The sequence below is a fragment of the Engraulis encrasicolus genome, chromosome 24 (assembly GCF_034702125.1).
Source record: "Engraulis encrasicolus isolate BLACKSEA-1 chromosome 24, IST_EnEncr_1.0, whole genome shotgun sequence".
Classification (NCBI taxonomy): domain Eukaryota; kingdom Metazoa; phylum Chordata; class Actinopteri; order Clupeiformes; family Engraulidae; genus Engraulis; species Engraulis encrasicolus.
In genome coordinates, this window is record NC_085880.1 from 43194726 (window position 1) to 43222411 (window position 27686).

At 44.1% G+C, this 27686-nt stretch overlaps 1 protein-coding gene and 1 long non-coding RNA gene across 3 annotated transcripts in view; both read right to left on the reverse strand.

The window, feature by feature from the left end:
* agpat5 (1-acylglycerol-3-phosphate O-acyltransferase 5 (lysophosphatidic acid acyltransferase, epsilon)) lies at nucleotides 1-26566 on the reverse strand. Of its 2 annotated transcripts, none has more exons than XM_063191861.1 (9): nucleotides 26369-26566; nucleotides 25512-25826; nucleotides 23268-23337; nucleotides 22963-23078; nucleotides 22766-22855; nucleotides 21447-21537; nucleotides 16398-16559; nucleotides 5295-5418; nucleotides 1-448 (listed from the first exon to the last, which is right to left on the reverse strand). In XM_063191861.1, the coding sequence occupies exons 2-9, from the start codon at nucleotides 25728-25730 to the stop codon at nucleotides 223-225; spliced, it is 1098 nt and encodes a 365-aa protein (XP_063047931.1). In that variant the 5' UTR covers nucleotides 25731-25826; nucleotides 26369-26566; the 3' UTR covers nucleotides 1-222. The 2 variants fall into 2 exon arrangements, with proteins under 2 accessions (XP_063047931.1, XP_063047930.1); XM_063191860.1 differs by having other exon boundaries at nucleotides 26230-26566.
* The window catches only part of LOC134441509 (uncharacterized), a 258170-nt gene that overhangs the window by 85558 nt on the left and 144926 nt on the right, over nucleotides 1-27686 (reverse strand). The gene's annotated exons all lie outside the window — the stretch shown is intronic.

Sequence of the window (27686 nt, forward strand, 5' to 3'; positions counted from 1 at the left end):
TTTTCTTTTTTTTCTTTTTAAAACAAAGCACACAAAAAAAACCTTGTACCCCTACACCATAGGAGGGAACTCTAATCGTGTAGCATAATATAGACCTTAGCCTGTCCATCCATACCGATATGAGACAGAAAAAAGAATTTATGGCAGTGGGACTCCTTCTTGTGTAAGTAGGTTGTTGTTGTTGTTTATGTTTTTGTTTGTGTTTTTGTTTTTCACTTCTCCTTAGGGGCTTAAGTGCACCCAGAGCCAGCCCAGGAGGGTGCCGTAGATCCAGGTCCGGAAGTAGAGCTTGCGTCCCTCGGGGGTGAGGAGCATGGGCAGAGTGAGTCCGCTGAGGAAGACCAGCGAGGGCAGAGTCTTGGTGAGGCTCAGGGGCCAGTGGCGGCCCTCGCCCGGGAACACGTAGCGCAGCGTAGGGTCCTCCGACTCGTAGAACGTACCCAGCAGTCTGGACGAAGAAGAAGGCAGAGAGAGAGAGAGAGAGAGAGAGAGAGAGAGAGAGAGAGAGAGAGAGAGAGAGAGAGAGAGAGAGAGAGAGAGAGAGAGAGAGAGAGATAGGACAGGGAAAGACGGACACACTGTCACTAATATGACATTGTTGCAAAGGCCTTGGTCACAGGAATGCAGATATTTCTACAAGTGCATATTTTTGATCCATTAAGCAGGGGTGGGGAACCTATGTCTCGGGGGGCCATTTACGGCCCTTGAGGCCGTCTTATCCTGCCCCCGATATAATTTTAATGTTATGCAGCTTCACATGAAATATGACATGTTTTGTAAAGGAATCTTAGAAATTACATTTGCAATACAATTAAGTTATATTTCAGGGGACCTAGAGAAGGTGGGGTCTGTTGTAAAGGTGGCCACCTTCAATATAGACCTTAAGTGCATGGGGAAATCCTGGTTTGTGTTAATAGTGCGGCCCTTGGAGGAATTGGAAATGGCACTTCGAATGAAAAAGGTTCCCCACCCCTGCGTTAACGGATAAATATCAAGTCAAGTCAAGTCAAGTCAAGTAGGTTTTATTGTCAATTTCTTTACATGCACTGGTCATACAAAGAATTTGAAATTACATTTCTTGCTTTCCCATACAGACATAGACTAATTAAGGTAAGGACATAGACAGTATAGACATAGACAGTACTTATACATGGACTTAACACAGTATGGACATAGACAGTGCTCATACAGACATTTAAAGTGCAAGACTGGACAACAGAAGACTTGTAGAGGACATACATTAAGAGGTATTTGTTGTGCTTTTGTGCTTTTCCTAAAAAAGTCCTTTATAGCGTTCTGACATGGTAATAGTAGCATTTTGAAGAAAATAAATATAAAAAAGGTCTGTCAAGTACACCAGCAGCAGTGTGTGTGTGTGTGTGTGTGTGTGTGTATGTGTGTGTATGTGTTTAGTGCAGGTAGAAGGTGCGGTGTGCGTCTTGTGTGTGTGTTCGTGTGTCTGTGTCTGTGTGTGTGTGTGTGTGTGTGTGTGTGTGTGTGTCAGTGTGTGTATGTTTGGGTTTAGTGCAGAAAGTGCAGTGTGCTTGTGTGTGTGTGTGTGTGTGTGTGTGTGTGTGGTGTGTGTGTGTGTGTGTGTGTGTGGGTGTGTGTGTGTGTGTGTGTGTGTGTGTGTGTGTGTGTGTGTGTGTGTGTGTGTGTGTGTGTGTGCATGTTTTGAGTTAGTGCAGGTTGAAAGTTCAGTCCCAAGTATAGTAGTGCAGGTGGAATGTTCAGTCGCAGATATGGTGGTGGGGGATGGGGGGGGGGGTTGTCAGTGGCCTTGCTGGCTAGAGGCTGACAGTGGAGGGAGAGTGGTTTGAGTGTTCAGCATCTTGATCGCTTGGTGCATTGTGCTGCTCGCCAGCCGGGTGGTACGGGAACGGAGGCGCCTGTACCTCTTTCCAGAGGGCAGGAGGCTGAACAGTTTGTGTGCAGGGTGGCTTGTGTCTTTGATGATCATCAGTGCTTTCCGGGTGAGGCGTGTGGTGTAAATGTCCTGCAGGGAGGGGAGTGGTACTCCAATGATCTTCTTCGCTGTGTTCACAACACGCTGGAGTGTCTTCCTGTTTTTCTCCGTGCAGCTTCCTCCCCACACTGTGATGCAGTTGGACACGACGCTCTCTATGGTTCCTCTGTAGAATGTTGTCATGATGGAGGGTGTAGCACTTGCCTTCTTTAGTTTGCGCAGGAAGTAGAGACGCTGATGGGCCTTCTTCGCCAGTGATGTAGTGTTGGTGGTCCAAGAGAGGTCGTCGCTGATGTGCACTCCAAGGAACTTGGTGCTGCTCACTCTCTCCACAGCATCGCCGTCGATGGTCAGTGGTGGCAGTTGTTTTTGGACCCTTTGGAAGTTGACAACAATCTCCTTGGTCTTGTTGACATTCAGCAGGAGGTTGTTGTCTTTGCACCATCTGGCCAGCAGGTCTACTTCTTCTCTGTAGTGAGTCTCATCGCCCTTGGTGATGAGGCCCACCAGTGTTGTATCATCCGCAAACTTCACTAGATGGTTAGTGCTGTGGGTCGTTGTGCAGTCGTGTGTCAGCAGCGTGAACAGCAGGGGGCTGAGAACACAACCTTGCGGAGCCCCCGTGCTCAGGGTCAGGGTGCTCGAGGTGTTGTTCCCTACCCGTACTGCTTGTGGTCTTTGCATCAGGAAGTCCAGCAGCCAGTTGCAGAGGGAGGTGCTGAAACCTAGTTTGTCCAGTTTTCTGATGAGTTGTTGTGGTATTATGGTATTGAATGCTGAACTGAAGTCAATGAACAGCATTCTCACATATGAGTCTTTATTGTCCAAGTGGGTGAGGGCTGGATGGAGGGCAGAGCAAATTGCATCCTTCGTGGATCGCTTGGCTCGGTATGCGAACTGGTAGGGGTCTAGGGTGGGGGGTAGGGTGGCTTTGATGTGTGACAGGACTAGCCGTTCGAAGCACTTCATGATTATGGGCGTCAGTGCTACAGGACGGTAGTCATTGAAGCATGATGGTGATGATTTCTTCGGCACAGGTATGATGGTAGCAGCTTTGAAAAGTGATGGGATGACTGCTTGCTCCAGAGAGATGTTAAAGATGTCTGTGAAGACATCCTTCAGCTCTTCTGCACAATCCTTCAACACTCGGCCTGGTATGTTGTCTGGGCCAGCTGCTTTGCGTGGGTTGATGGTGGCCAGTGTCCTCTTAACACTGGCAGAGGACAGGTAAAGGGGTTGATCATGGGGGGGAGGGGGAGTTTTCTGTGGGTGAGTGTCATTTTGTGCTTCAAAGCGGGCAAAGAAACTGTTCAGATCGTTTAGCAGAGAGGTGTTGTTGTCACAGCTTCGTGGTGCAGGCTTATAGTCCGTGATGGCCTGTATGCCCTGCCACAGGCTCTGTGCATCTCTGCTGTCTTTGAAGTGTGTTGTTATTTTGTCTGAGTATTCCTTTTTTGCTTTCCTGATGCCCTGGGACAGGTTAGCCCTTGCTGTCTTTAGGCCAGCTACGTCTCCTGCTCTGAAGGCTTTGTCTCTGGCCCTCAGCAGTCGGTGAACGTCTCCTGTGAACCATGGCTTCTGGTTGGCCCTGGTAGTGATGTGTTTTATTTCTGTAACATCATCGATGCATTTTGTGATGTAGGAGGTCACGGTGTCTGTGTACTCCTCAATGTCAATGTGATTGCTGTGGGTGGCAGTTGTTTTGAAAATGTCCCAGTCTGTGGTTTCAAAGCAGTCCTGAAGTCGTGAGATGGCTCCCTCAGGCCATTTTCTCACCTCCTTCTGAACTGGTTTGGTGAGTTTTGCCTTTTGTCTGTAAGCTGGCAGTAGCAGAATTGTCGTGTGGTCTGATGATCCAATTGGGGGGATGGGCTTTGCCTTGTATGCTCTCTTCTGATTTGTGTAAACGAGGTCCAGGGTGTTTTGTTCTCTTGTTGGGAAGTTGACATGTTGATGAAATTTTGGAAGTACTGTTTTGAGATTTCCGTGGTTGAAATCCCCCAGTACCACTGTGAAGGCATCTGGGTGTGCATCTTGTTGTTCACTGATGCCCCGATGCAGCTCGTTCAGTGCCTCGGTTTTGACGCCATTGTTGTTGCTGGGTGGGAGGTAGACGGCGACTAATAGGATAGCGGATATGGAAATATGGAATGGATACAACACACCATTGTGACAAACGCATGTTAGCTCCCTAAAAGGAGATTTCTAAAACTTTGTTTACGTGTAAACAAAAGGCCCAAACACTAGTGTTGCACCCATACCATTTTTTAGCCCCGATACCGATACCCGATACCCGACTGTGCAGTATCGGCCGATACCGATACCATACCGATACTACTCTGTTTGAAATGTATATACAGTATATATATGAAAAGTTATATAGGCTACTACTTGGATGTAACATCATTGCTATTATGGCTTTGTCAGGCTGCTGCCTACTCCAGTAGAACTTTTTATACTTTTTAAATACCTTTGATATAAAATAACTAAGTTCAAGGCTGTGTTTAAGAGTCATACGAGCTTCTGCAAATGGTATTGGTGCCCTATTTGTTGGTATCGTCCGATACCGATACCACCATTTTAGTGCAGCATCTGGTATCGGTATCGGTGCAACACTACCAAACACAACAAAAATATGCATAGATGTGTAAACAGGGCAGGGCCTAGGCTATCACAATCAGTTTTGACCATTTAATTATTAATGGATCCCTAATGTGAGACTTTGTACAAGCCATGTGGCCTTCATTACTAAGAGAATAGAAGACCATTAAAGAAGACCATCTGTTACTATTGATTTACGGTCATGTTGAAATTGAGGCAGAGAAGACAGTATGTACAGCTACATAAATAATACATAAATGATACGTACATCACAGTCAAGGAAAAGAGTTCATCTGAACTACAGTATTCAAGTGAAATAGCCAGAAAATGATACCATTGCAGCACCTTACAAAAACAAACAACAACAAAAAAACCTGAAAACAGAACCTATCTAAAAATCTTCAAAAGAAAGAAGTTTACCTCACACTCATTTCACTTTTTGCTCATTGATTCAGAGCGAACCTGATGACGCACAGAGGCGAAGTGGGCCGTTCGCTCTGAATAAACGAGCAAAAAGTCAAATAAAGTGTGCAGTTCACTTCTTTGTTTTGAATTATTGAACACTCCTTCATTTACCAACACCTAGAAGCTGTGCATGGATCTTTGAACTGTTCTATCTAGAAATCCATCAAGATTGTAGAGGAGGGTATTGTAATGTGAGGGAGACGCAACACAATTGAGTTCACGTGACATTCGCTTGTTCTGGAGAGGCGGTCCGGTCACTCACTTGTCTTTGAGTTCAAATCTCTCGTGTAGCCACCTACGGAAAAACAGCGGCTCCAGGGGGACTTCCTTCATGTCCACGCGGCTGAAGTGGATGTGGACCTTCGGACACTCCTTACACAGGAACTCTGACATGTGGAGAAGACATACACGAGAGAGAGAGAGAGAGAGAGAGAGAGAGAGAGAGAGAGAGAGAGAGAGAGAGAGAGAGAGGTAGAGAGAGAGAGAGAGGTAGAGAGAGAGAGAGAGGTAGAGAGAGAGAGAGAGAGAGAGAGAGAGAGAGCGAGAGAGAAAGCAAGCAAAAGAGACTCAGTTCTCCGAGGCCTAGTAATTTCTAAATAAGAAGCAATGAAAGAAATAGCCCAAGTCATAGTCAGTGTAACCGAGAACCACATGGGGAAACCATATCAAATTGAAAGGGGTCTGGCTGAACATAAAAAAAAAAGACCCATACAAGTTTTATGCATATCACATATCACACTGCCATTATACTGTCCAAAGTGAATGATAATTGACTTTGGAGTGATGTTCTGCTTCCATATTTCCTTGACGTGTATATGTTGCCAGGCAGCTCGTCAGGTCAGTTTGTTTGTTTGCTCGCTTGTCCGTCAACGGGGAAAACGTGCACGCTCGCTGGCTCACAATCAAAACATTTTGCGGAGCACTTATAGGCCAAGGAGGGTTTCATTACACACTTCTCAACCCTTACGACCCAAATCCAGGATTTTGTTTCTACAATTTCGTCCCTGATGCGAAAAACACATTGGGCGATATTGGCACCGGCCTGCTTTCCCAAACTACCCAACCGTTGTCAAATGATGTTAGAAGAACGCAGCGAAATGCATGTGCAAGTAGCAGAGCAGAATATGACTACAGCCACAAGCTAGTGAACTAACGTCACTGCACCAATGGTTTACGTACGGCCCCGAGGGATAAAACAGAACCCCAATTAATAAAACTGACCAGAGATAAATCAAGAGTTGTGGAGCGAGCTGTAGCCCGGTGCTATCTCTATACTCCAGAGGGAAGCAATCAGCAGGGCCATTAGCCTTCGAAAGTCGCACCATTTGTTTAGTCATATGTTATAAATAAATAAATAAATAAATAAATAAATAAAGATAGATCCTAATCAACATGGACTCATGAGAAATGTGTCTGTCTCAGTATGGCTTCAATCGCGTCACAGCATCCTCTCCCTTGGGGAAGAGCAATTAAACTGCCACGTTCATTCATACGTACGTATATCTAAATAAATGCCACCTTGCTTTCACTACTGCTTCCACTTCACTGAAACACCAGTTGAGGCAAGGTCACACAAGGACAGAGCACTTTTAAGAGTAGCTTCCTGTGGTGTGGGGGCGTCGTCCCCTCCTTCTTCTCTTTCTGTGGTGTTTGGTGGCGGCCTGCATAAGGGCTTCTGCACACCGGCTCTGACAAAGTGCTGAGCACTGCTCAGCTAAAATTCGATTCCATTGTTTTCAATAGAACCACGCACACTGGCGCCGATGTCCGTGGACATTGGCCGATGTCGGATAGCAATTAGAGACGAGTTCTATTTTGTCGGCGCCGCCCATTGACTATCAATGCAATGTTCGTGTGAAATTTGGTTTGGGGGTCCGAAATATGTCGGAAGCAAAAGTGCGCCGCACTTTGTCGGAGCCGGTGTACGGAAGCCCTAAGATGGGATAGAATGGGCTTGCTGTATCGTACTCGAATAGAAGATTCTTTGACCTGCATATTACTTATAACTCAGTCACTTTCTATAGGCTAGCTGAGGGTGGGTAAATGGGTGGGAGTTTGGGGAGGGTTGTTCACTGAGTGCATTGCACAATTGCATTGCACAATTGTAATTATACTGTCTTTTTTTTCTGAAGAAAATCAATAAAAACTGTTAAAAGGAAGATTCTTTGACCTGGATGCATTTCGCCAAACTACACACAAAGGTGTTCCGATTTCCTCATGCAACCTTCTGAGGACTGTGAAAAAAATCATAATAATTTCTGAATAAATGAGCCAATCAGGATCGCAGGGTGGGATTTTCCATAGATGGGCAGCGTTATGGCTCCTCTTACACCTTTCGTTCTCAGCTGTGTCACGGGTCGAGGTCAATGTGAGTTACAGCTGAAGTGGTACATCACGAAGGCAGGTTGTTAATCCAATCACATGCAAGGATTTTCAATAAGGAGCACCACTCGAAAACATGTCAGTTATGGGGGTTACCCAGTCGAAACGTACAGTACCAGCTGGCATTAGGTTAGTGGGCACCTACCCGACTATCTTCAAAAGAGTAAGAGTATGCACATCCCACCTCTCTGAGGCCAGGTGTAGGACAGGACAAAGGCGCATCTGATAATAGAAACTAAGAGCTGAAGTCCGCACACTGTAGCTTCGCTTTGCAGGTTTTTTCAAGTCATAAAATGTTTCGACCCAACAAGGTCTTCATCAGGCATGTGCCACAACGACAACAAAAGGGCAAAAAAATGAAAAAAGAAAAAAAATGTGCGCCACTAGGCAGTTTCATCTAGTTTACAAGGCCATTTGTTCTTAACCTGGGGTCAGATTGCAGGGGGGGCAGTGGACTTTTGTCTGTACTGAGGTTGTGACAGAAGATGATTAACATTAACATTATCATTAGACCAAATTACAACACATTTGGTCATGGAGGTATTGATGAATGTCAAGCAAGAGGCATTGTAATGGACCAAAATAATTATTTTAGTGCGCGGGGTGCGGCCTGCCTCGGACACAGGTAAGGATAAGACAAAAAGTTAAGAGCCACTGTACTGTGGTAGGCTAAATCAGTGTTTCTCAACCTTTTTTTAGGCGAGGCACCCTTTCAATTCATGACAAATTTCAAGGCACCCCAAACCAACAAGCCGTAACATGGCATTGCATCCGATACCACACAAGCTTAGAAAAGTAACAAATTTGGAGATGTCACACAACCTATGGTCGAAGTTGCAGCTTACTGGGCGACCTAAATTTACTTAATAGTGCGTAAATGGCAGATGAAAGATTCCACTGACTAGGCATTCATTTATTTGTATAAACAAATATGTATTATATTACATCATTTATTTATCAGCCACGCTTCCGCGGCACCCCTGAGGGGGCCCTGCGGCACCCCGGTTGAGAAACACTGGGCTAAATTATGGAGGAAGGGAAGCTGTAGAGCACTGATGTCAAACTCAGGCACAGGGGCCAAATCTGGCTCGCAGGGTCATTTTATTTTGCTCCCAAGATCATGTCAAATGTGTGTTACAGTTGACCCACATACACCATAAATTCATAGTAACATGAATTGAACATGAAATTTGATGGGGGAGAGGCCAATGTGACTAGCCTGGTTCCTACCAGACCTCCGTGTGTGTGCTCTGGAGCCCCCTGGTGGCACTCCAAACACACACATCGGTCTGGGAGCATGTGGCAGGATTCAATTTCTGGACTCTAAAAATAATGCCGAGCATTTATCACTTCAATATCACTGGCAGCTCACATTGAGGAGTCACAGGTCATATTATAGACCTTATTGACGCTTTAGAGATCAACAGAAAATGGTTTTGATATTGAAGCAATAAATGCTGCGATTATTTTTTTGACTGTAGAAATGGAATCCTGCTACATGCAGGTACCTAGTAGTGGAGCTCACAAAGCTGTGCGGAACTACAGGTCAGGCAAGAGCCAGGCAACAATGTGACCTCTCCCACTCATACAGCAGAATATGTTCACGCACATTAAAGCTACCATATATGAGTGTTTTAAAAATTGTGAAATTTTAGTCCCTTTTAAAAAAATAATACACTTAAGTTTGGCGCACAAGTTTAATTTTGAATATCAATTTGCCCCGTTTGGAAGTCAGAGGCGTGCTCAGTCCCTTTAGAAAGATGATAAAAGTATTCTTGTGGGTGCTCTTTGGTTCAAGGTTCAATGGCAAAAAAGTTGCTTGAAAAGAGAAAAAAACGTTTCTTCACCAAGGCACTTCAGGGCCCTGAAGAAGGCTCAACTGCCTCTACGCGTGGGCAATTTTAAAAGTCCTTAATGGACATGTCATAATAATAATGACATTTTTAACTATACTTTTTGGAGTGCCTTGGTGATCAATTTTGCCCCCTCTGAATTTGAGTTTGACATCCCTGCTGTGGAGGAATTACTGGAAAGCCACACAGTGGACATCCGCCAGGTCAGCCGAGTGTTTACTCCTGTCCAAAAAAACAGGATGTTTTGAGGTTTTGTTTTTTTTCTTTGTGTTTGTCTTTCTTTCTTTCCAGCGCCACACGCAGGAGCATAAGCGCGAGTATGGGTATCAGCATGTCGTGGGTAAATATTTTCAGGTGGAGGGGAGGGGGCGGGACGCCTCTGGAAACGTCTGCGACGCCTTTTGAGAGCTGCCGTTTCATAACACACCACTTGTTTACAGGAAGCCACAGGAAGCTCTTATTCACACACACAAAAATTCTTCTCATTTCAATGCAATGAATAATACCCTTTCATAGTGACGCCTGTGAAGACGTGACATGCATACCGTACAAGCAAACTCGGCATGCGCGTAGAATTCAGACGAGCTGAAATGATGCAGTGGGGGAACAACATATTTAAGCCAAATCTCGAAATGTCACACAGCAGAAATGACCAGAGTGCTTCTCGCCAGGATACGGTTACTCTCTCTCTGATTTTCACTGTTCACATTTCACGTTCACTGGCTCATGAAATTTTTAGGCTGATAGCAATTACATCTTGAAAGGAGCTCAAAAATGTTGGTGGGTTTTTTCCCGTAAATATTTCTGGTTATTTGTGCAAACAAGAAAACTGAGAGTGCCGTCCTTCGCTTACTTAAAATACTTGAACCTACGATATGTAGGAGTCGGCCCTGCCGTGGCCGTGGCCTAACGGTAGAGCACTGGGTTACTGGCGACCGGGATTCGATTCCTGGTCTGCACCTAGTTAAAGTTTTAACGCAATTTTATTTAAATGAATAGTAATGGTGGGGTGGCGTCCACGCCAATGTCTTATCCTGAGCGTTTCGCTTGGTGATGAGCCGAGTGATGATGAGCCTTGTCGCGTGTGCATGAATGATGGGGGCGGGGTCGGTCAAGTTCACGAGTCGGTGAACGCGCAGGGAGGAGGGGTGAGTGCTGGCGGTTGATGGACGTGTCAGAAACCAATAGAAGTGATGATGAGTATTACTTCTATTGGTTGCCGTTTTCTTCTGACTACGCCCTCTACACTGGACCAAAAGATTTCGTTTTTTTTCCAAACACTCTATTTCAATGGGTGCTCTGGCGTCATGAGGAGTTTTTCAGATGATATGGTAAAAAATGTGCCAGAAAAACATCTCCTATCCCACCTTTAATTCCAAGAGCAGTATAATGAAAAGGAAGAAGGGAGTTGCACATTGGAGCTGAATGCAAAATCAAAAAATGTATTAAACAAAGCCGAAAAAATAATAAAACTGACAGACAAGGGAAAAAAAACGTTTCGGGTCTAGCCCATCATCAGTGTTCCCAGGGATTGGGATTGTTCCCAGGGAACACTGATGATGGGCTAGACCCGAAACGTTTGTCCCTTGTCTGTCGGTTTTATTTACTTTTTTCGGCTTTGTTTAATACATTTTTTGGATTTGGCATTCAGCTCCAGTGTGTGACTCCTTTCTTCCTTTTTATTTACATGAATAGGCCATACAGTGTGAGCGGATCTTGGTTCCATAATCTCCAGGATACCGCTACTACACCAGCTGATGTAACACCTCCTCCTGCAGTCTCCCAGGCCGACATTGTATCTCGCCAACATCCTCAGACCGAGAGGAACCGTCTTGCATGTCAGCGGCAATGTTTACGCTACAATTAAATGGCCGAGCTACAACAACCGGACTTTATATCAAGATTGGCCACAACCCAGAATCTATCAAAGGCTGTAACGACTGCCAAGCGAGCAGTCAAGCTTTTCACACAAAGGGGGAGACACCAGTGACGCTCACTCAAAACAATCCTGATGTAAAACAATAATTTTTAAAGGGAGTCAACACTCATTGCCACAACAAACTTCAAACCTACTCAACCATAATTTCCCATATTAGAAAAGCTTGCAGATGTATACAATTGTGAATATGACCTGAAAAAACATCAGTGACATAACACAAAAGCTTGATCGTTTGTACAATCTTAACACTGCATGCTCAAAAAGTCAGTTTAATATTATTATTCAGCAGGCAGTAGAGTGATGAAAAGTAGGCGAAATGCAACGATAAGTGAAAGATAAAATAAAAACTCAAATATCTTGGAGGATGGGAATCTAATGTAAATCGAATCCATTATTAACCACAATGAGTGCACAATAGCACAGATATTTTAGTCAGGCTACAGCAAAAATGAAATGGATCATCCAGATTGTAGTAGCCAGGAGCCTAAACAGTATGTACCGTCTGCTGCTGTGACCCCCCCCCTCTTTTTAACTTCATTTATTGCCATTTTCAATCTTTTTCTTCTTTTTATGATGCCAATACTGCAATACTTCTGTGTTTTTTAAGCCATTGTACTGTATTTATTAGACAGAAATATCTCTATTGTATTATTCTCTGTTACTGCTGCAACACATGCATTTCCCTACTGTGGGATAATAAAGGGCATACTTACTTACTGTTACTAGGGAGTGGGATGAAAGCAGCTCCATGGTTTTACAAGAGTATAGTTTAATACTAAACATGGTGAAAACAAACTTTGCTGTAGGGCTGCACAATTAATGGAAAATTATCGAAAATCGTGATATAATGGTGATAATGAAATCGTGATTTCAATCTGGATTTAATCGTGGCAATACTGACCTACCTTCGAGAGCCTCCTTTCGAGAGCCTCCTTTAAGACAGAACAAATATATGACAGGCTGGTGTTTCTGGCCAGAAATCTGTTCACCTAAGTTTCATGCTATTGCCTTTTACATAATTATTGCAATTCATTTTATTTTGCTCATGCCGTATATACAGTGCCCTCCATTATTATTGGCACCCCTGGTTGAGATGTGTTTTTTAGCTTCCAATTATTATTATTTTTCTCTAAATAATATGGGACCTTAATGGAAAAAAAGAGAAAAATCCAACCTTCAATACAAGTGCATTTATTCAGTGGGGAAAAAATCCCACATAAAGAAATAATTATTTGACATCAAATAATGTGTGTCACAATTATTAGCACCCCTGTTGTTAATATTTTGTACAACCCCCTTTTGCCAACAAAACAGCACCTAATCTTCTATAATGTTTCACAAGATGGGAAAAGACAGAAAGAGGGATCTTCAGCCATTCCTCTTTGCAGAATCTCTCTAAATCATCCAGAGACCTGGGTCCTCTCCTCTGTACTCTCCTCTTCAGCTCACCCCACAGGTTCTCAATGGGGTTGAGGTCTGGGGACTGAGATGGCCATGGGAGGAGCTTGATTTTGTGTCTGGTTAACCATTTCTGTGTAGATTTGGCCATATGTTTAGGGTCATTGTCTTGCTGAAAGACCCAGTGACGACCCATCTTCAGCTTTTTGGCAGAGGGCAACAGATTTTGATTTAAAATGTCCTGGTATTTCAAAGCATTCATGATGCCATGCACCCTAACAAGCTTCCCAGGGCCTTTGGAAGCGAAACAGCCCCACAGCATCACTGACCCACCCCCATACTTCACAGTGGGTATGAGGTGCTTTTCAGCATGCGCATCTTTCGTGGCACGCCAGACCCACTTAGAGTGTTTGTTGCCAAAAAGCTCAATCTTGGTCTCATCTGACCAAAGCACACGGTCCCAGTTGAAGCCCCAATACCGCTGGGCGAACTCCAGACGTTTGCGTTTATGACTGTGAGTGAGGAAAGGTTTTCTCTGTGCATGCCTCCCAAACAGCTTGTTGGCGTGTAGACAGCGCCTGATGGTTGATTTGGAGACTTTGTGACCCCAGGATGCTACCATTTGTTGTAATTCTGTAACAGTGAGCTTTGGAGATATTTTTATTTCTCTTACCATCCTCCTCACTGTGCGTGGTGGCAAAATAAACTTGGGTCCTCGTCCAGGCTTGTTTACCACTGTTCCAGTTGTTTTGAACTTCTTAATTATTCCTCTCACAGTAGATATGGGCAGCTGCAGTTGAGTGGCAATCTTCTTGTAGCCTCTGCCTGACCTGTGAAGGTCGACGCACATCTGCCTCACTTGTATGCTGTGTTCCTTTGTCTTTCCCATGTTTAAGAGTGGATAAGAGAAATGGTGCCTCGGTGTCAAGTCATAGTTATACCCCAGGGAAACAGGAAGTGATGAATTACTAATTAAATGTTCCTACATACTCTGGTAAACTTTGTAAACTACTGTAGAAATGACAGAAATGCTTCAATTATATTTATTTCCTGGGAATTGTTAAGGGTGCCAATAATTGTGGAACAGGTGATTTAATGAAAAATAATTATTTTTTAGTCAGGGATTTTTTTTATTTTCCTACAATTCATTTGAGTTGAAGGCTACATTTTCCTAAAATTTTCAGTGTGACAGTATTCTTCTGCAATAAACACTGAATTTATTTTAAGGCTTTTAACACATCTCAACCAGGGGTGCCAATAATTATGGAGGGCACTGTAATTCATTCTTGGTTATGTTTATTTATATTTATATTATGTTTTGTTATATATATATTTTTAAATCAGTAAAAATCAATAATCGTGATTATGATTTTGACCCAAATAATTGTGATAATGATTTTTTCCATAATCGTGCAGCCCTACTTTGCTGTAGTGAATGTCTATGTGCCTTGCAAAAATAATGAATCTGATTACTGTCAAAAGGTGGTTGTTAAAAATTGAAGGGTGATAAAATGAACATAAACATTCAGGCTTCTGGAAATAGAACTCCCATGTTTCCCAGAGGACAACATGTCTTAAAACCCGCGTGTGGACCTTACGGGACCTTACTCTTCGATTGACTTGCGAGATGGGCTCTATTGATCTTACCAAAATAACATTAGGTTGACATTGAACCTAAATCAGGAGAACACAGTTTTTATACAGGAAAACCTAACCCCCATCCTCTATACACCGTACAAAGTGTTTCTCAACAGGGGCGGTACAGCCCCCCTGGGGGCGTTGGGAAGCCCTAGGGGGGCATTGAGGGGGATAAAGATGAGTGGGGGCGGGGCTTAGTTCCCATTGGGGTCCATTAGTCTGAGGTCAAGGGGGGCATGAGGTCAAAAGGTTGAGAATCACATATGACAAAGTATCAGGGGCACCTTCTCAGATAGAGAGTAGTGTTACCCGATATTGCAATTTTGAGAGGAGAGCAAAAAAGGATATACCCGGTATTTCTGATCACGGCCGGTAAACAGGCTCAGGAACAGCAGACGTTTGTAATGTTGTAGTCTCAGTTTCAAGGTAATTGGTGAATTTCAGAGTTTCTGTAGAATGCAGTCTGTGTTTTCTGGGTGCCATGTTGCACACACCCACCCACCGACACACCCACCCACATACACCCACACACCCACACACCTAATTCCACCTTCAGACACGGGCCCACATGTGCAGACAATCATTACTCTCAGCTCTGTGCCAAATCAAGTGAGGTAGTCATGCTGCAAGTCAATAGGCCATCAGAATCCTTATAGAATTCACTCATTAGCTATACAAGCAATCAAGTGTACCAGGCTTTAAACTTACTTTGCAACACTTTTGTGAACTGTAAGGGTACAGTAAGTGCAGAAATCATCCTGCCTCGTCAGGAAATAAGGAAAAGAGACTTTCAGAAAACTATTCTAGTTCATATTTTGAATACATTTGGTTTTTCATGAACATTTTCGAGCTAATCAACTTTGTAGCGATACAAGCAGATGTCTTGACATCCTTTTAAAATCACACTATGATCATACTATGATGGTTGCTTTTTGGTACTGATGTTCATTAGGAAATAATCTAATTATATAAAACAAAAAACACTGACTGAAATCTTCTCGTAGTCAAACATCCTTGGCAGGAACCTCAGAAGTTACTGGGGGCTTATCTGGTGCCCGAGAGCACTATGTTGGCTGTAGCGAAGGGGAGTAGAGTTGCCCAGCTGGGACACGAACCCAGACCTTCTGGAGTAGTAAACTGGGGCTCTGACCGCTACACCAAAGAGCCAGGCTCGTTGGCATGTTAAGTCAGAACAAACCCACAACCCTAGTGATGGTCACTCCATCACACTGCCTTCCCCTTCGAAAAGCGCACCTGTGCGCTTCACACACTCATGGTGTCCCTCACTCAACTGCCCATAATGCTTCTCCCATCCAGTGTGCCCCACATAGAGGTAGAAAATAACACTAGAGAGGACACAGCAATTTGCGACAGCACTGGGAAATGGCAGCTGGAGCTTCCCAACTTCCGTAGGTAGTGTAGGTACTTTCTAACCTGGCTCTCACGATGGTTGTTAACCACGCCCACCCCTGTCAAGAAATTAACTAAAACTGTGTAAATATAAAGTAACACTTTAATCAAAGACCAGATTTGAAATGTCAGGCTACATATCTACTGAAATCATATGAGTCGATAAAATACATTTAAAAATCAAATAATATATTTTATGAACATAGTTAGCAACACACTTCAACTATTGTCCTTGTATAGTGTGTTGATGGACATTTTCACATGATTAAGCCATTTTTGACAGAGGTGAGCCTCGTTCTCCGTTAATTTCCATTTCTCTGATCTACCTCCAGATAATGGCCGCTACAGATTGCCGTAAAAGGGGGGCGGGGTCCTCTCTAGTGTTATTTTCTACCTCTATGGTGCCCCATCATCAATGCTTCACCCATCACTGGAGTCCCTCGCACTGGGGTCACCAATCTTGGGGGATCCCGCACATGGAATTACGGCTCACACACAATGGGTACGCTTCCGATGGCCTCACAGCAGCCATCCCGCTTCTGACAACATTTGTAGCAAAGGAGAGTAGAGTTGCCCAGTTGGGACACGAACCCAGACCTTCTGGAGTAGTAAATTGGGGCTCTGACCGCTACACCAAAGAGCCAAGCTCGTTGGCATGTTAGTCAGAACACACCCTCAACCCTAGTGATGGTCACTCCCATCACACTGGCAAAGCCTGATCTAGGTCACGAGGGAAAAAGTGTACCTGGCATTGTGGGGGCTGATCGTCTGTGGCCCGAGGCGGACACGGTTCCCTCGTAGGCCACGGTGACGTCATACACGGCGTTCAGGTGATCCTTCATGGTCTCTATGGCGATGTGGGCCGCTTTCATCCGGGGAGTCAAAACGTGTTCCAGCACCGCTAAGCCTGTGCATAGAGAGAGAGAGTGGCAGCATTAAACCATATAGGTCATGCTAACCCTGTGCAGAGAGAGAGAGAGTAGCAGCATTAAACCATATAGGTCATGCTAACCCTGTGCAGAGAGAGAGAGAGTAGTAGCATTAAACCATACAGGCAGGGCAGGAATTTCGTGAGGGCCATGAGGGCCATGGCCCTCGTGCCCTCCCACTTTGGCCTTGTGCCCATGAAAAATAAATATCTGCCTTAAGGCCACAGTGGCCTTGATGCCTATCTAACGCCTAATTGATTAAAATGCATTAAAATGCATGAAATTGCATCTAAGAAACACAAATTGCCTTGCCCCTAAAATGACGAAATTCCAGGTCTGCATACAGGTCATGACTCATGAGTCGCAACATGCAGACCAGCCCTGGGGAAGCCTGAGCATAAAGTGTAATCTACAAAATGAAAGGGATGCACAACCCCCAGGCCAAATTGAGTGGCTCCCCGCAGTCACGAGACTTTTGCACTCGATGCAAATGTACAGGACAGAAAGTGAATTCATTCACTTTGTCCGAAATGTTTCGATGGCGATACAAGACTGCAGCTACTACGCTAGGGTGAGTGCTGATAGATTCGGACAATGGCCGCGTGGAAAACGTTCCCACACTTATTTAACCCATTGATGCCGAAGGCACCCGCAAAAAAGGGTGCTGAATGCCTGAGCCCTTTTTAAGAAAAGCTGGCCTCAGTCTATAAAACCCTAAATATCTCAGCTTCTGAAGCACATAAAAATATGCACTAAGTTGCATTTAAACGCTAAGACCCTCATCTTTCATTAGAATGTGTTCATTCATCTCAAACAAACAGAGATTTTTAATAAAGTTGTCTCAAATCTCATGAGCCTGAATGTTGCGCAACACAGCTCCAGGCGGCAGGGCCAATGTTGCGCAATGCAACATCAAGCATCAATGGGTTAAGAATCCAAACTGTTTCTCAATGTTTGCCCCATGTCAACCCAGTACCAGCTGTGTAGAAGAAAAAAAAACGCACGGCCACTGGCTTTAGTGGTGACTTAATCTCTCTGATGGCAATCAGCACTCAAATCACAAACATAATATTCTGCATTACACATCAGTGACTAATTGATGGCCTGTTTTACAGTGCATTAATTCCTCATCTAATCCGAGCTTGAAATCTACCCAGCATCAGCAGACTTTTACGTCAGAGAGGCCGGGGGCATTTCCCGACGGTTGCCAAGTGCCCGCCTGGGCAAGTCAAGGGCCTGAACTAAAAGCAGCGAGAGAGCTCTATCTGTCATGTGCAGAGCCCCTGGGGAGTAAGGCTGATTTACCAGGGGGTGTATACCAGTCACTACACCCGACACGGTGGGAAACACAGCTCGACCCGGCCTGAACTTTCAAACTGGGTCGATTTTAGGTCGGATGAGGGAGGCGTGGGCACGAGAGACCCTCTTGCAACCATATGCTTATTAGAGGTGCTCCGATCACCACTTTTTGGGTCCGATCACCGATACCGATCACCAAAAATCTTTATCTGCCGATTACCGATCATTGCCGATCACAAAAATGATTTCCTATTTTTTTAATAGCCTATTAATTATCCTTATTGAATACCATTTCTGCCCATAAACCAATCAATCTTAATTTGCACATGTCTATTATTAGGCTATTATTATTATTATTATTATTATTATTATTATTATTATTATTATTATTATTATTATTATTATTATCTTTCAGACTAGTGTTGGTAATACAGTCTACAGTATTAATCAATGTATAAGTTATTGCATAGAATAACTAAACTATTTAAGATTGAATTGAAACTGAAACATTACATCAAATAGTCTTCCACATACGAGAAAAAAGCAACCTGTCGCTTTAAATGAGCAGCCTCGTGAGGAGAGCCCCTCCCCTCTCTGTCACCGTCCACAGTTGCAGTGCTCCAGCTCCACTACCGTTCTGAATCTCTCTCTCAAGTTTTAACCACATCTGTCGCCGTTTGGTGTTTCAGCGACTATCAAACTAATCGACTGACTGCCAATTACAACTTTGAAAACAATAATTGGCATGTTTGTGCTGACAACGTGAAGTTGTCGCGTGCTGACCAAGGCAACTACACAGGTTATAACGTAACATGCTCACTGGCGAGTACTCAATCGCAAATTACATTGTCACTCAGGTAAACGGCGCATGGATCGGAAAATCAGATCATTGTTGATGCAGATATGGTTATGAATGGTGGAAATGAAGGGGGGAATGGCGAAAAGTTATAGACAAGCAAAGATGCCTTCTTTTGGTGCAGTTGCAGCTGTGCAGAGCCAGCGCCTACATGCAGCGCCAGGTGTAAAGGCAAATGGTTGCGTGAGGAATTTAATATCTCTCGATCGGTTTTTTGATCGGCATGTTTTTCCGATCACCGAGCAGGCTATTTTTGGCCATTATCGGCCGGTCATGATCGGCAGCCGAGCAATCGGAGCACCTCTAATGCTTATGTTTACATAACTAAAGTGCATCACCATCATATACCCATTTCATGCAGATCGGATTAATTAAATCCCAAATCTACAAATTTGTCCTGAAACATCTCTACAGAAGCCATCTTTGGGACATGGGCACAGGAAAGCTAATGGAATCTGCAGCGTGTGGCATTAACGCTTCCTTCTAAGAGGCTTATGCCCTTGTTGCGCCAACATACCATGCCTGGCAAGGGTTATTTGAACAAGGTGTAACCTACTGCGTGGACTAAACAACTCAAAACTGGTCTATACCTTACCCAGGGGCAGGCCAATACAGATTAGGTCTGAGTCACAAGCCAAGATAACGCTTGGTAAAGTCTATTACTGTAGTTCGTTTGGCTTTCTGGCAGTGTTTGTTTAATAGTCTTGTGGCTCCACAGTCTTGAAACGGTTTAATCTTTTGCTTAGAAATGTACTCCAGCTGCTCATACGGTGTGCTTGGAATGTTTTTGTCCTACAGAACTTTCTGGAGTAGGTACTCGACTTCAAACTCCCCCCTGTCTGTTTTGTTAGTCTTTGACAAAATGAACATAAAATAAAGAAAGACCATGACAATATTACCCGTTGCCAGATCCTAGTCAACTTTCTAATAATGACAACTCGATATGGGTTTAACTTGACAGGGGGATAAAGTTGAAGTATTTTGCCTGCCGTGAACACTGATTTAAGCACAACCCCCAAACTAAAATTGAAACAAAACCCTGCTTCAACATTTCACAGATACCTGATTAGTTGTATTTCACAACTGTTACATTTTCAATGTAGCTTTTCTTAAAACTGATTTCCGTGGTTTTCTCTAAAGTCTGAATACATTCTCAGCAGGCATAGGCCAGCATCGTGCCCCTCTTGCTACACTCTACACGGTCACTGGGGGTGCTTTAGATGTGATTTAGCCACATCGAGTTACTGACTTGAATTACACTCTGGTGGGTTCGGGGCTCGAGCCGTTCCCTAAACACAGCTCCATAATCGAGTTAAGGGCCCATGAGCCGGTCAGAGGACACCAAGAAAACAATGCTGCAATCAGACGCTAATTTCCTAAGGCCCATTAGAGCCCCAGAGTCTCTGCTCTCCGCACAAGAGCCACCGCCAGCTACAGCAGATTACCATCTTCTCTAATGGAACAAAAACTAACTGCACTGAGGAGTACTCCAGCTTCTGTGACGATGAGTTAATATTCAATTAATATTGACGTCTGACAACATACACCTCCAGATTGGCTTCATGCTGAGGTTCTAACGGTAGGGACACATAGACGCGAATCTATGAGGGACGCGAAGGCAAGCGAATAGGAGAGAACAGGAGCGAAGCGAAGTTATTCAACCAAGTTTGATATCAGGCAAATGAGGAGCAAATTTTGCCTGCGGCAGCCAATCCAATCAACAACATAACTGTTCCGTTTTATGTGATCTGCCGCGACCACCTGATGACGGTTTGGCGGTCAGAATGGAACATTGAATTTCGCCCCCTCTTCGCCTCGCTCCTTTCGCCTGGTATGTGTCCCTAGCGTAAGTGTACTTTCTTTGGGCCGAAAACACAAGAACTCAATGGAAAGGCAGCTAAGCTGACGGGGTTTGTAGGTATTTTAGGTAAGTGAGGCCACATGCACAGTGGGACATAGTGAATAGTAAATACAGTCCAATCAGATTGCTCTATTTTCATAATTCCCAACATATAGACAGACACAGGGCAATAAAATCATCATCATGTTTCATGGTATTATTACAAGTATGAAGTGCTTAATCGAAGCTACACCCGAGTTCAGCCTCAATGCCCCAGATCCTTCAGTCCTGTACAGGCTCATCACAATGATATTTATTATAATAATTTATTATAATATTATAATACTATTTATTTATGTATGCATCTATATATTTATTTATTTATTTATTTTAAGTCCACTTTCATAGGAGGCAAAAAGGCAGAAAGACATCTATAAAGAGATCACCATGTGCAAAACCAGAGATGTATAGAGTACAATAGACGTACTCTGACAGTGTGTTTACTTCAATAGGTACAGTAGAATAACTGATGCGTAACATCATGTCAGTGTTGTAATTACATCAGCAAGAGTACTTTCACACCTGCGTCATACACCTCTGTGCAAACCAAACATTTAAAAGACCACTGTTTCAAAGATGTCACGTCGTGGTGATAAATTGTGTGTGTGTAATCTACTACAAAAATAAAAATAATAACTAACCCTTCTTTGCATCTACACTTGTTGTTCTGTATATTTCCTGTGCACCTTGTATCGGCTAGTGATGTTGGCTATGATTACGTGTTAGTTTGTAAGTCGCTTCGGTTAAAAAGCGTCTGCCAAATGCAATGTAATGTAATGTAAATTGTATCGCCATCATTTGACTGAGTACCTTGATTGGTGGCAAACACCTGACTGTCGCCGATCACCTTTCTGTTCTCGGGATTGTATCGCGTTCCCTCGGGGAAGATCACCAGGTACGTCTGTAGTGAGCAGAGCACAGAGCACAACACAGCGTCGAGTTGACTAGTCAGTCGCAAGGCTTCCTTTGCATAAGTCATACCAACACGGTGCCAGTTTGTAACCACTTCCTGCCAGACAGCCATCTTGAATGGACATCTAAACCACCACCAGACTCATTGTGTACATTTACATGCACAGAGTATTCTTGTTTGAAACTGAATTTTGTTAGTATTCAGGTTTAAACAGCTTCTGGAATATTCTGTTAACGTGTGGAACAGCGTTTTGCAAAGGGCATATACCTGCGATGTAGCCAAGTTCGGAATGAACAAAGACTTTACATGACTCTTGCCCAAACCGAAAACCACCACCATTCCGTTTAACATCAGAGTTAGGTAGGTAGGTCAGTGGTTCTCAACAGGGGTTCCGGGGCACCCTGGGGTGCCGCGGGCCCCCCTCAGGGGTGCCGCGGAAACGTGGATGATGAATATGTAATATTATACATATTTGTCTAAATTGATAAGTTAGTGCTATCAGTGGAATCTTTCATCTGCCATTCAAGCACAATTAAGTAAATAAAGGTCGCCCCAGTCAGCTGCAACTTCGAACGTAGGTCGTGTGACGTCTCCAAATGTGTTACTTTTCTAAGCTTGTGTGGTATCGGATGCGATGCCACGTTACGGCTTGTTGATTTGTGGTGCCTTGAAATTTTTCATGAATTGAAAGGGTGCCTCGCCTAAAAAAAGGTTGAGAAACACTGAGGTAGGTAATAGGTAGGTACAGCCCTTAGGTACAGAGCTACAATAACTTTGTGTCAAACTTTCAAAAATTAACAAAAAAAAAGAGTCAAAGACTCAAAGATTCAAGGCATGAAAACGATTCAAGGATTTTCAGGGGGGTTGTTGATGCCCGAGTGTTCTTGGTGCTCGGTCTCGAGACCTTTCCCGTCAGACAGCTGCAGCCTTGAGTGTGTCATGGGAAAGAGTCAATTGGCAACCGATTCCCATCCCAGCTCGATTTAGAACATAGAAGAGAAAACGCTCAAGAGGAGCTCTTTCGATGTCATAAAATACATGTTGTAAAGCTGACTGATTGACGACGACACTACTGGCCACTAATATTTACAGAATCTTCATGTGAATGTCTGTCTACCGATGAAGCGTTCATAAAACAAAGAGGTAAGAATAGTAAGCTTAATAACAGAAGAGAAACCAGAACAGAGGGAACTGAAATGGTTAACAGGAAACTTACTGGTGTTCCCAACTTGGTCTGAGAGAGAAGCTTCTTCACCATGGCCTTCTCGTCGAACTTGGCACTTCGCTTCACATACACTCCTCCATGCTGTTGGAAAGCATTCAAAACATTCAAAGCAGTCAGACCATAAGTTACCAATGCATCATTCATACATGCTCAATGTAAGCCTGAAATGTTTGCATGCTGTACATTACCTGGGAAAAATACCATCCATACAAGGGCAGCCACTTCAGCCCGTCCTTCAGTACGTATCGCACATGGCCAAGTGCATTCTGTCTGATAGCCAGCATATCAGCAATAATCCAATCCGCTGCCCCCACACAACAAGAGATGGAAAATACGTAGTTTAGCCAAGAAACAAAACACACGAACTCACAATCTTTCACCTTTTAAACAAATGAATTGCACAACATATAACATATGACACGTGTTTGGTTGTTGTTCAACATCAAGCAGCTGAAAAGATATTTTATCTGAGAAGACTCTGTGTATGACGTACCTGTAGACTGGTGGTTGGACAGGTAGACCACATTCTCTTTCGTCTTTGGTATGTCTCCATAAATGATGATCTGAAAACACAGAATATACACACAGGTTGTTATTTTAAAGGGGATTACCAGTTTCTATAAACTATAGCTGTTGTCTAAATCCTGAAGACGCAAGAAGTCTACAGGATAACCTCCTGTCCTTACAGTTATCCTTCTCTTCATCTTCTTATATTGCCAAAAACAGAGCTGTTCACATGTAAACACATCATGAATCAGCAGGCGTAGCCAATAACGCAGCCATACAATGAACTTATAATCAGGGGCCTCATGTACAAAGACTTCCGTAGATTTCCTACTGTATCTTTGCGTACGGTAAGCGAAAATCTGAAAAAAAAAATGCATTTGCACCTGAATCTCTAATGTATCAGTCCATATATAAACAGGCTCATGCTGATTCATGTGGGGTCATTCCTATGTTCCCCGGGTCCTATGTTTCCCAGTTCCTATGTTCCCCTCTACCGGGGAACATAGGACCCTTTTTTCAAAAAAGCTGCTTCCAAGTAGACTGTTGCCGCATGGCAAAGCGCAGGTTGTTGTTGCACCTCTGACAGGTTAGGTTTAGGTATAGTTTTGGTCAGGGCACATTTTTTTTAGAGAAAGGGTCCTATGTTCCCCACTCCCATACAAAGAGAGGGGAACATAGGACCCGGGGAACATAGGTACGCTCCCATTCATGTGGTATGTCTGATTTCAGCTGAAATTTAGTAGTACACATCACTTTTTCATGCTAAGTCAGTATTAGCACATCTGAAAGTGTTTGTGGAAAGTAACTTACGGAGCTTTTTTGTGCGCAAGTAAGTTTTGTACACGAGGCCCCAGGACAGTTAAAAATACTGTAAGAAACATTAGCCTGAGAGCTTTCCCTTGTGCTATCATTTTTCACGTTGCATGCAATGCGGACCCACTCCCAGATACTTCATCTTTTCACGGTATGCATGTATTGCATTTAATGGATGCATAAATGCCTACAAAAATAGTAGACATAAAAACATTACAAATTATTGCACATTTGGGCCCATGCCCATAGCAAGCCAATATTCTCAATGAACGCTACTTCGAAAGTATACTGTAAGCTTAGCATGCTTTAAAGATAATAGTCTTTACATTTAGTTGAGCATGCATTCAGAGGGACATGGTCATACACATATATAATATGACATCGGCGTGTTACACAGACAGCCATTCTGCATGGAGCACAGGGTTTACCGATGGCAAAGATTGAATGGAAGCCCTGTCGATTGCCTAATAGGACACACACCCACTTATAAAACAAGCTGCCACCCATAAGTTATTAGGCTCCATTCACTTCCTCTTTCTCAGTCAAAGAAGTGGTTAAAAGTGCTCAGAGCCAACAGACCATAGCCAAAAGATTTCAGAAAACAAGATCAGGCCGAAAAACAAACAACGCTGATCTGTTCAGAGTACAAAACCTACTTGTGTGAATATCTGTTGCGTGTGAGGCGTAAGACTCTTCAAACTTTGTAGAACACTTTCACGGCCCTTTGAAACTTGCTTTACAAGTATGCTTGGCTTGTTTTCGATACATTGTGACACTTGTGTGCAGTGCGGGGTGACAGACAGGCCGTGCCTGTTTATTAAGTGTCAACTGCAGAATTTCAATGGATGACTTAGTAACAGGTTGTGCCTTACACGTGAAAGGCAAGTACTGAACACATTCCAGAATTAAACATTTAACCAGCTGAGCTGGCTGTGTGGAGGTTGGGGGGGATCTGCTCAGGGCAGGCAGTAACTTACTGGAAAGCACTGCACACAAAGTGCTGAAACAAAAAACCCATTACTGAAAGCTATAATGTTATTGATGAGATGATAAAATGGCCATGTTATTACTTTAAGAAACACTCTGTGAAGCAACAGAGAAGCAGTTTCGCTGCAGGAGGCTTTTAAGTCTCCAGTCTGCTTTGAGGTTAGCCATGCTCTTCGCCTCCTAGGCCTCAACTTCCTTTTGCAAACGTTGCCCTCGTTTGTACCCAATGGGCACACATTTTGAAACAAGCATCACCTACTCTCAAACTACTGGTTGTGAGGAAACTCAATTGTGTACAATCTGAGAAATCTGAAAGCACTGCATGCATGCATGGATGTGCACTGCATGCATGGATGTGCATGCATGCATGGATGTGCACTGCATGCATGGATCCTTTGACCATATTCAGCATGTGAAGAGATGCACTTACCTCGACTCCTGTGTAGTTCTCGAAGAAGAACAGGACCATGCTCTGGTAGACTTGGTATATACGGTCGTCCATGGAGTGGTAGAGTTTGTGTGGCAGGACCACAGACATGAGACGCCAAGCACTCCATGAGAGCAAGTAAGCCGGGGCAGTGCCCAGCATAACAGCGGCTGGAAACCAGTACCGCAAAGAGTATGTGTGCACAACCAAAGACAGCAGCATGATGTATGGCAAAAATCTACTTCACTCGCAATGACAACCAGCAGATCTCAGCTTCCACAACCCGGATCTTGCTTTGAGTTTGTCCCCAACATCGACCTGGCCCCAAAACAAAGGTGTGTTAACACTTGACGGATCTTTGGCTTTCAAACTTGCAACTAGCTACGCCCAAATCTCGCGACGAGCTCTGGGGTTGACGGACACACTTCACCACGAAGCACGCACGCAAACGCTGAATCATCAGCTTTAGAAATGTAACAACTCCTCTAGAATAAACTAAATCCCATCTAGATTGCTACTAAGCCGACAATGTGTTGGCATGGCGAAAATCTGCAACAAGAATTGCGCTAGGTAACTGACCTGTGCTGTTGCCCAACGTACCGAGGTGCAGTCAAGGATTCATGTTAATTAAGTTATTTTAAAGACGGGCACACGTCACCGAAAGCTGAATAATACATACTACGTGACCAGAGACCAGCTTTCCAAAATGCAAACTAGTTACCTTAGCCTTGGTTTTGGCTTTCTAACTTAGCAAAGGCTGCTAGCTGTCTCGTTAGCTAACGCTACCCAAGTTGCCAGTTCAGTGGTTGTGACAAGCTTCACACATCATACGGAAGTCCAAACAAAATAGCTGTCCGTACAGTCCCAGGGAAATCTTTCTGCCAGTCGTTAAACGCTGAACTCTTGTCGGCTGGCCACACCACGTACGCTGTCTTTGGCACTTCTGTCACCTAGATGTACCCACAGGCAAGTTACATGCAGGCAGTGCTCCACAATGTGCACCGTGCCAAAGTCACACACCTCTTCATGAGCAGCAGCACTGACGTCGCCAACGTCCCAACATCCCTGAAGCTGATTGGTGTATAAACAGGTAGCCTACTACCGATCTGCAACGCAACCAGACGCAACTGTGAGGGTACAGAAATATAATCGCAAGAATGCGGTGAGAAGGACGGTCGAGCAGATTCTTGAACGTGACTCTGGCGGAATACTTTGGTCTTCTGTGCATGCGAGTTGTCTCTAGTTGATGACATTAGCCTCCGTTTCCCCGGCTATCTCATAAAGGTCAGTAGCTGACTACCTCCATTCGCGGCTTTGACAGCTACTGTCATCTGGACTTGTGGTCCGGTCCAGTCGCCAGGGGGAACCAGTCCCGGACAGATGCACTTTGCCTACCAAGGCAAGGAAAGATGCAGATTACTGCACGGGCTTACCGGGCCCAGGAGCCAATGGGGCCCCGAAGCCCAAGGTTCCGTGCTTCAATTTCAATTGAAACACTGCAATATTGCATGGGGCCCCGCCATCATAAGTTTTCTAATCTTTCTTCCTTGTTATGTGAAAGGGGCCCCACTAGAACAGCATTATGTTTATGCCATAGGGCCCCCCACAGACCACAGACTGTGAAAATGTATTCTTGGTATCAGCAAAGGGCATCTCAAGTAGGCCATATGCCTATGCATGTGCATGTGTGAAATTGGATATACCACATGAATCAGCATGACAACTTGTTTGGTGCATATGTACTTTCTCAGATTTTCACATGTATTCAATAGGACATCTACAGTCTTTTTACTGTACATGAGGCCCCTGGCAATTGTGTTTATGGAGGATGAAGACATCCCACACATAATGTGAAAGTGAAAGCCCATTGGGAAACTCCAACTCCCATTGTCATTGTGACACAGCACTCCACAGCACACAAGTGAACACTGCACACAACAAAATTGCATTTATGCTTCACCCGTGCAAGGGGGCAGCCCTCAATGGCGCCCCAAGGGAGCAGTGCGGCAGGACGGTACCATGCTAAAGGGACCTCAGTCATGGAGGAGGATGGGGGAGAGCACTGGTTGATTACTCCCCCCAACAACCTGGCGGGTCGGCAGCCGAACCGGCAACCTTTGGGCTACAAGTCTGACGCCCTAACTGCTTACCCATGACTGCCCATGATGTGGACGGTGT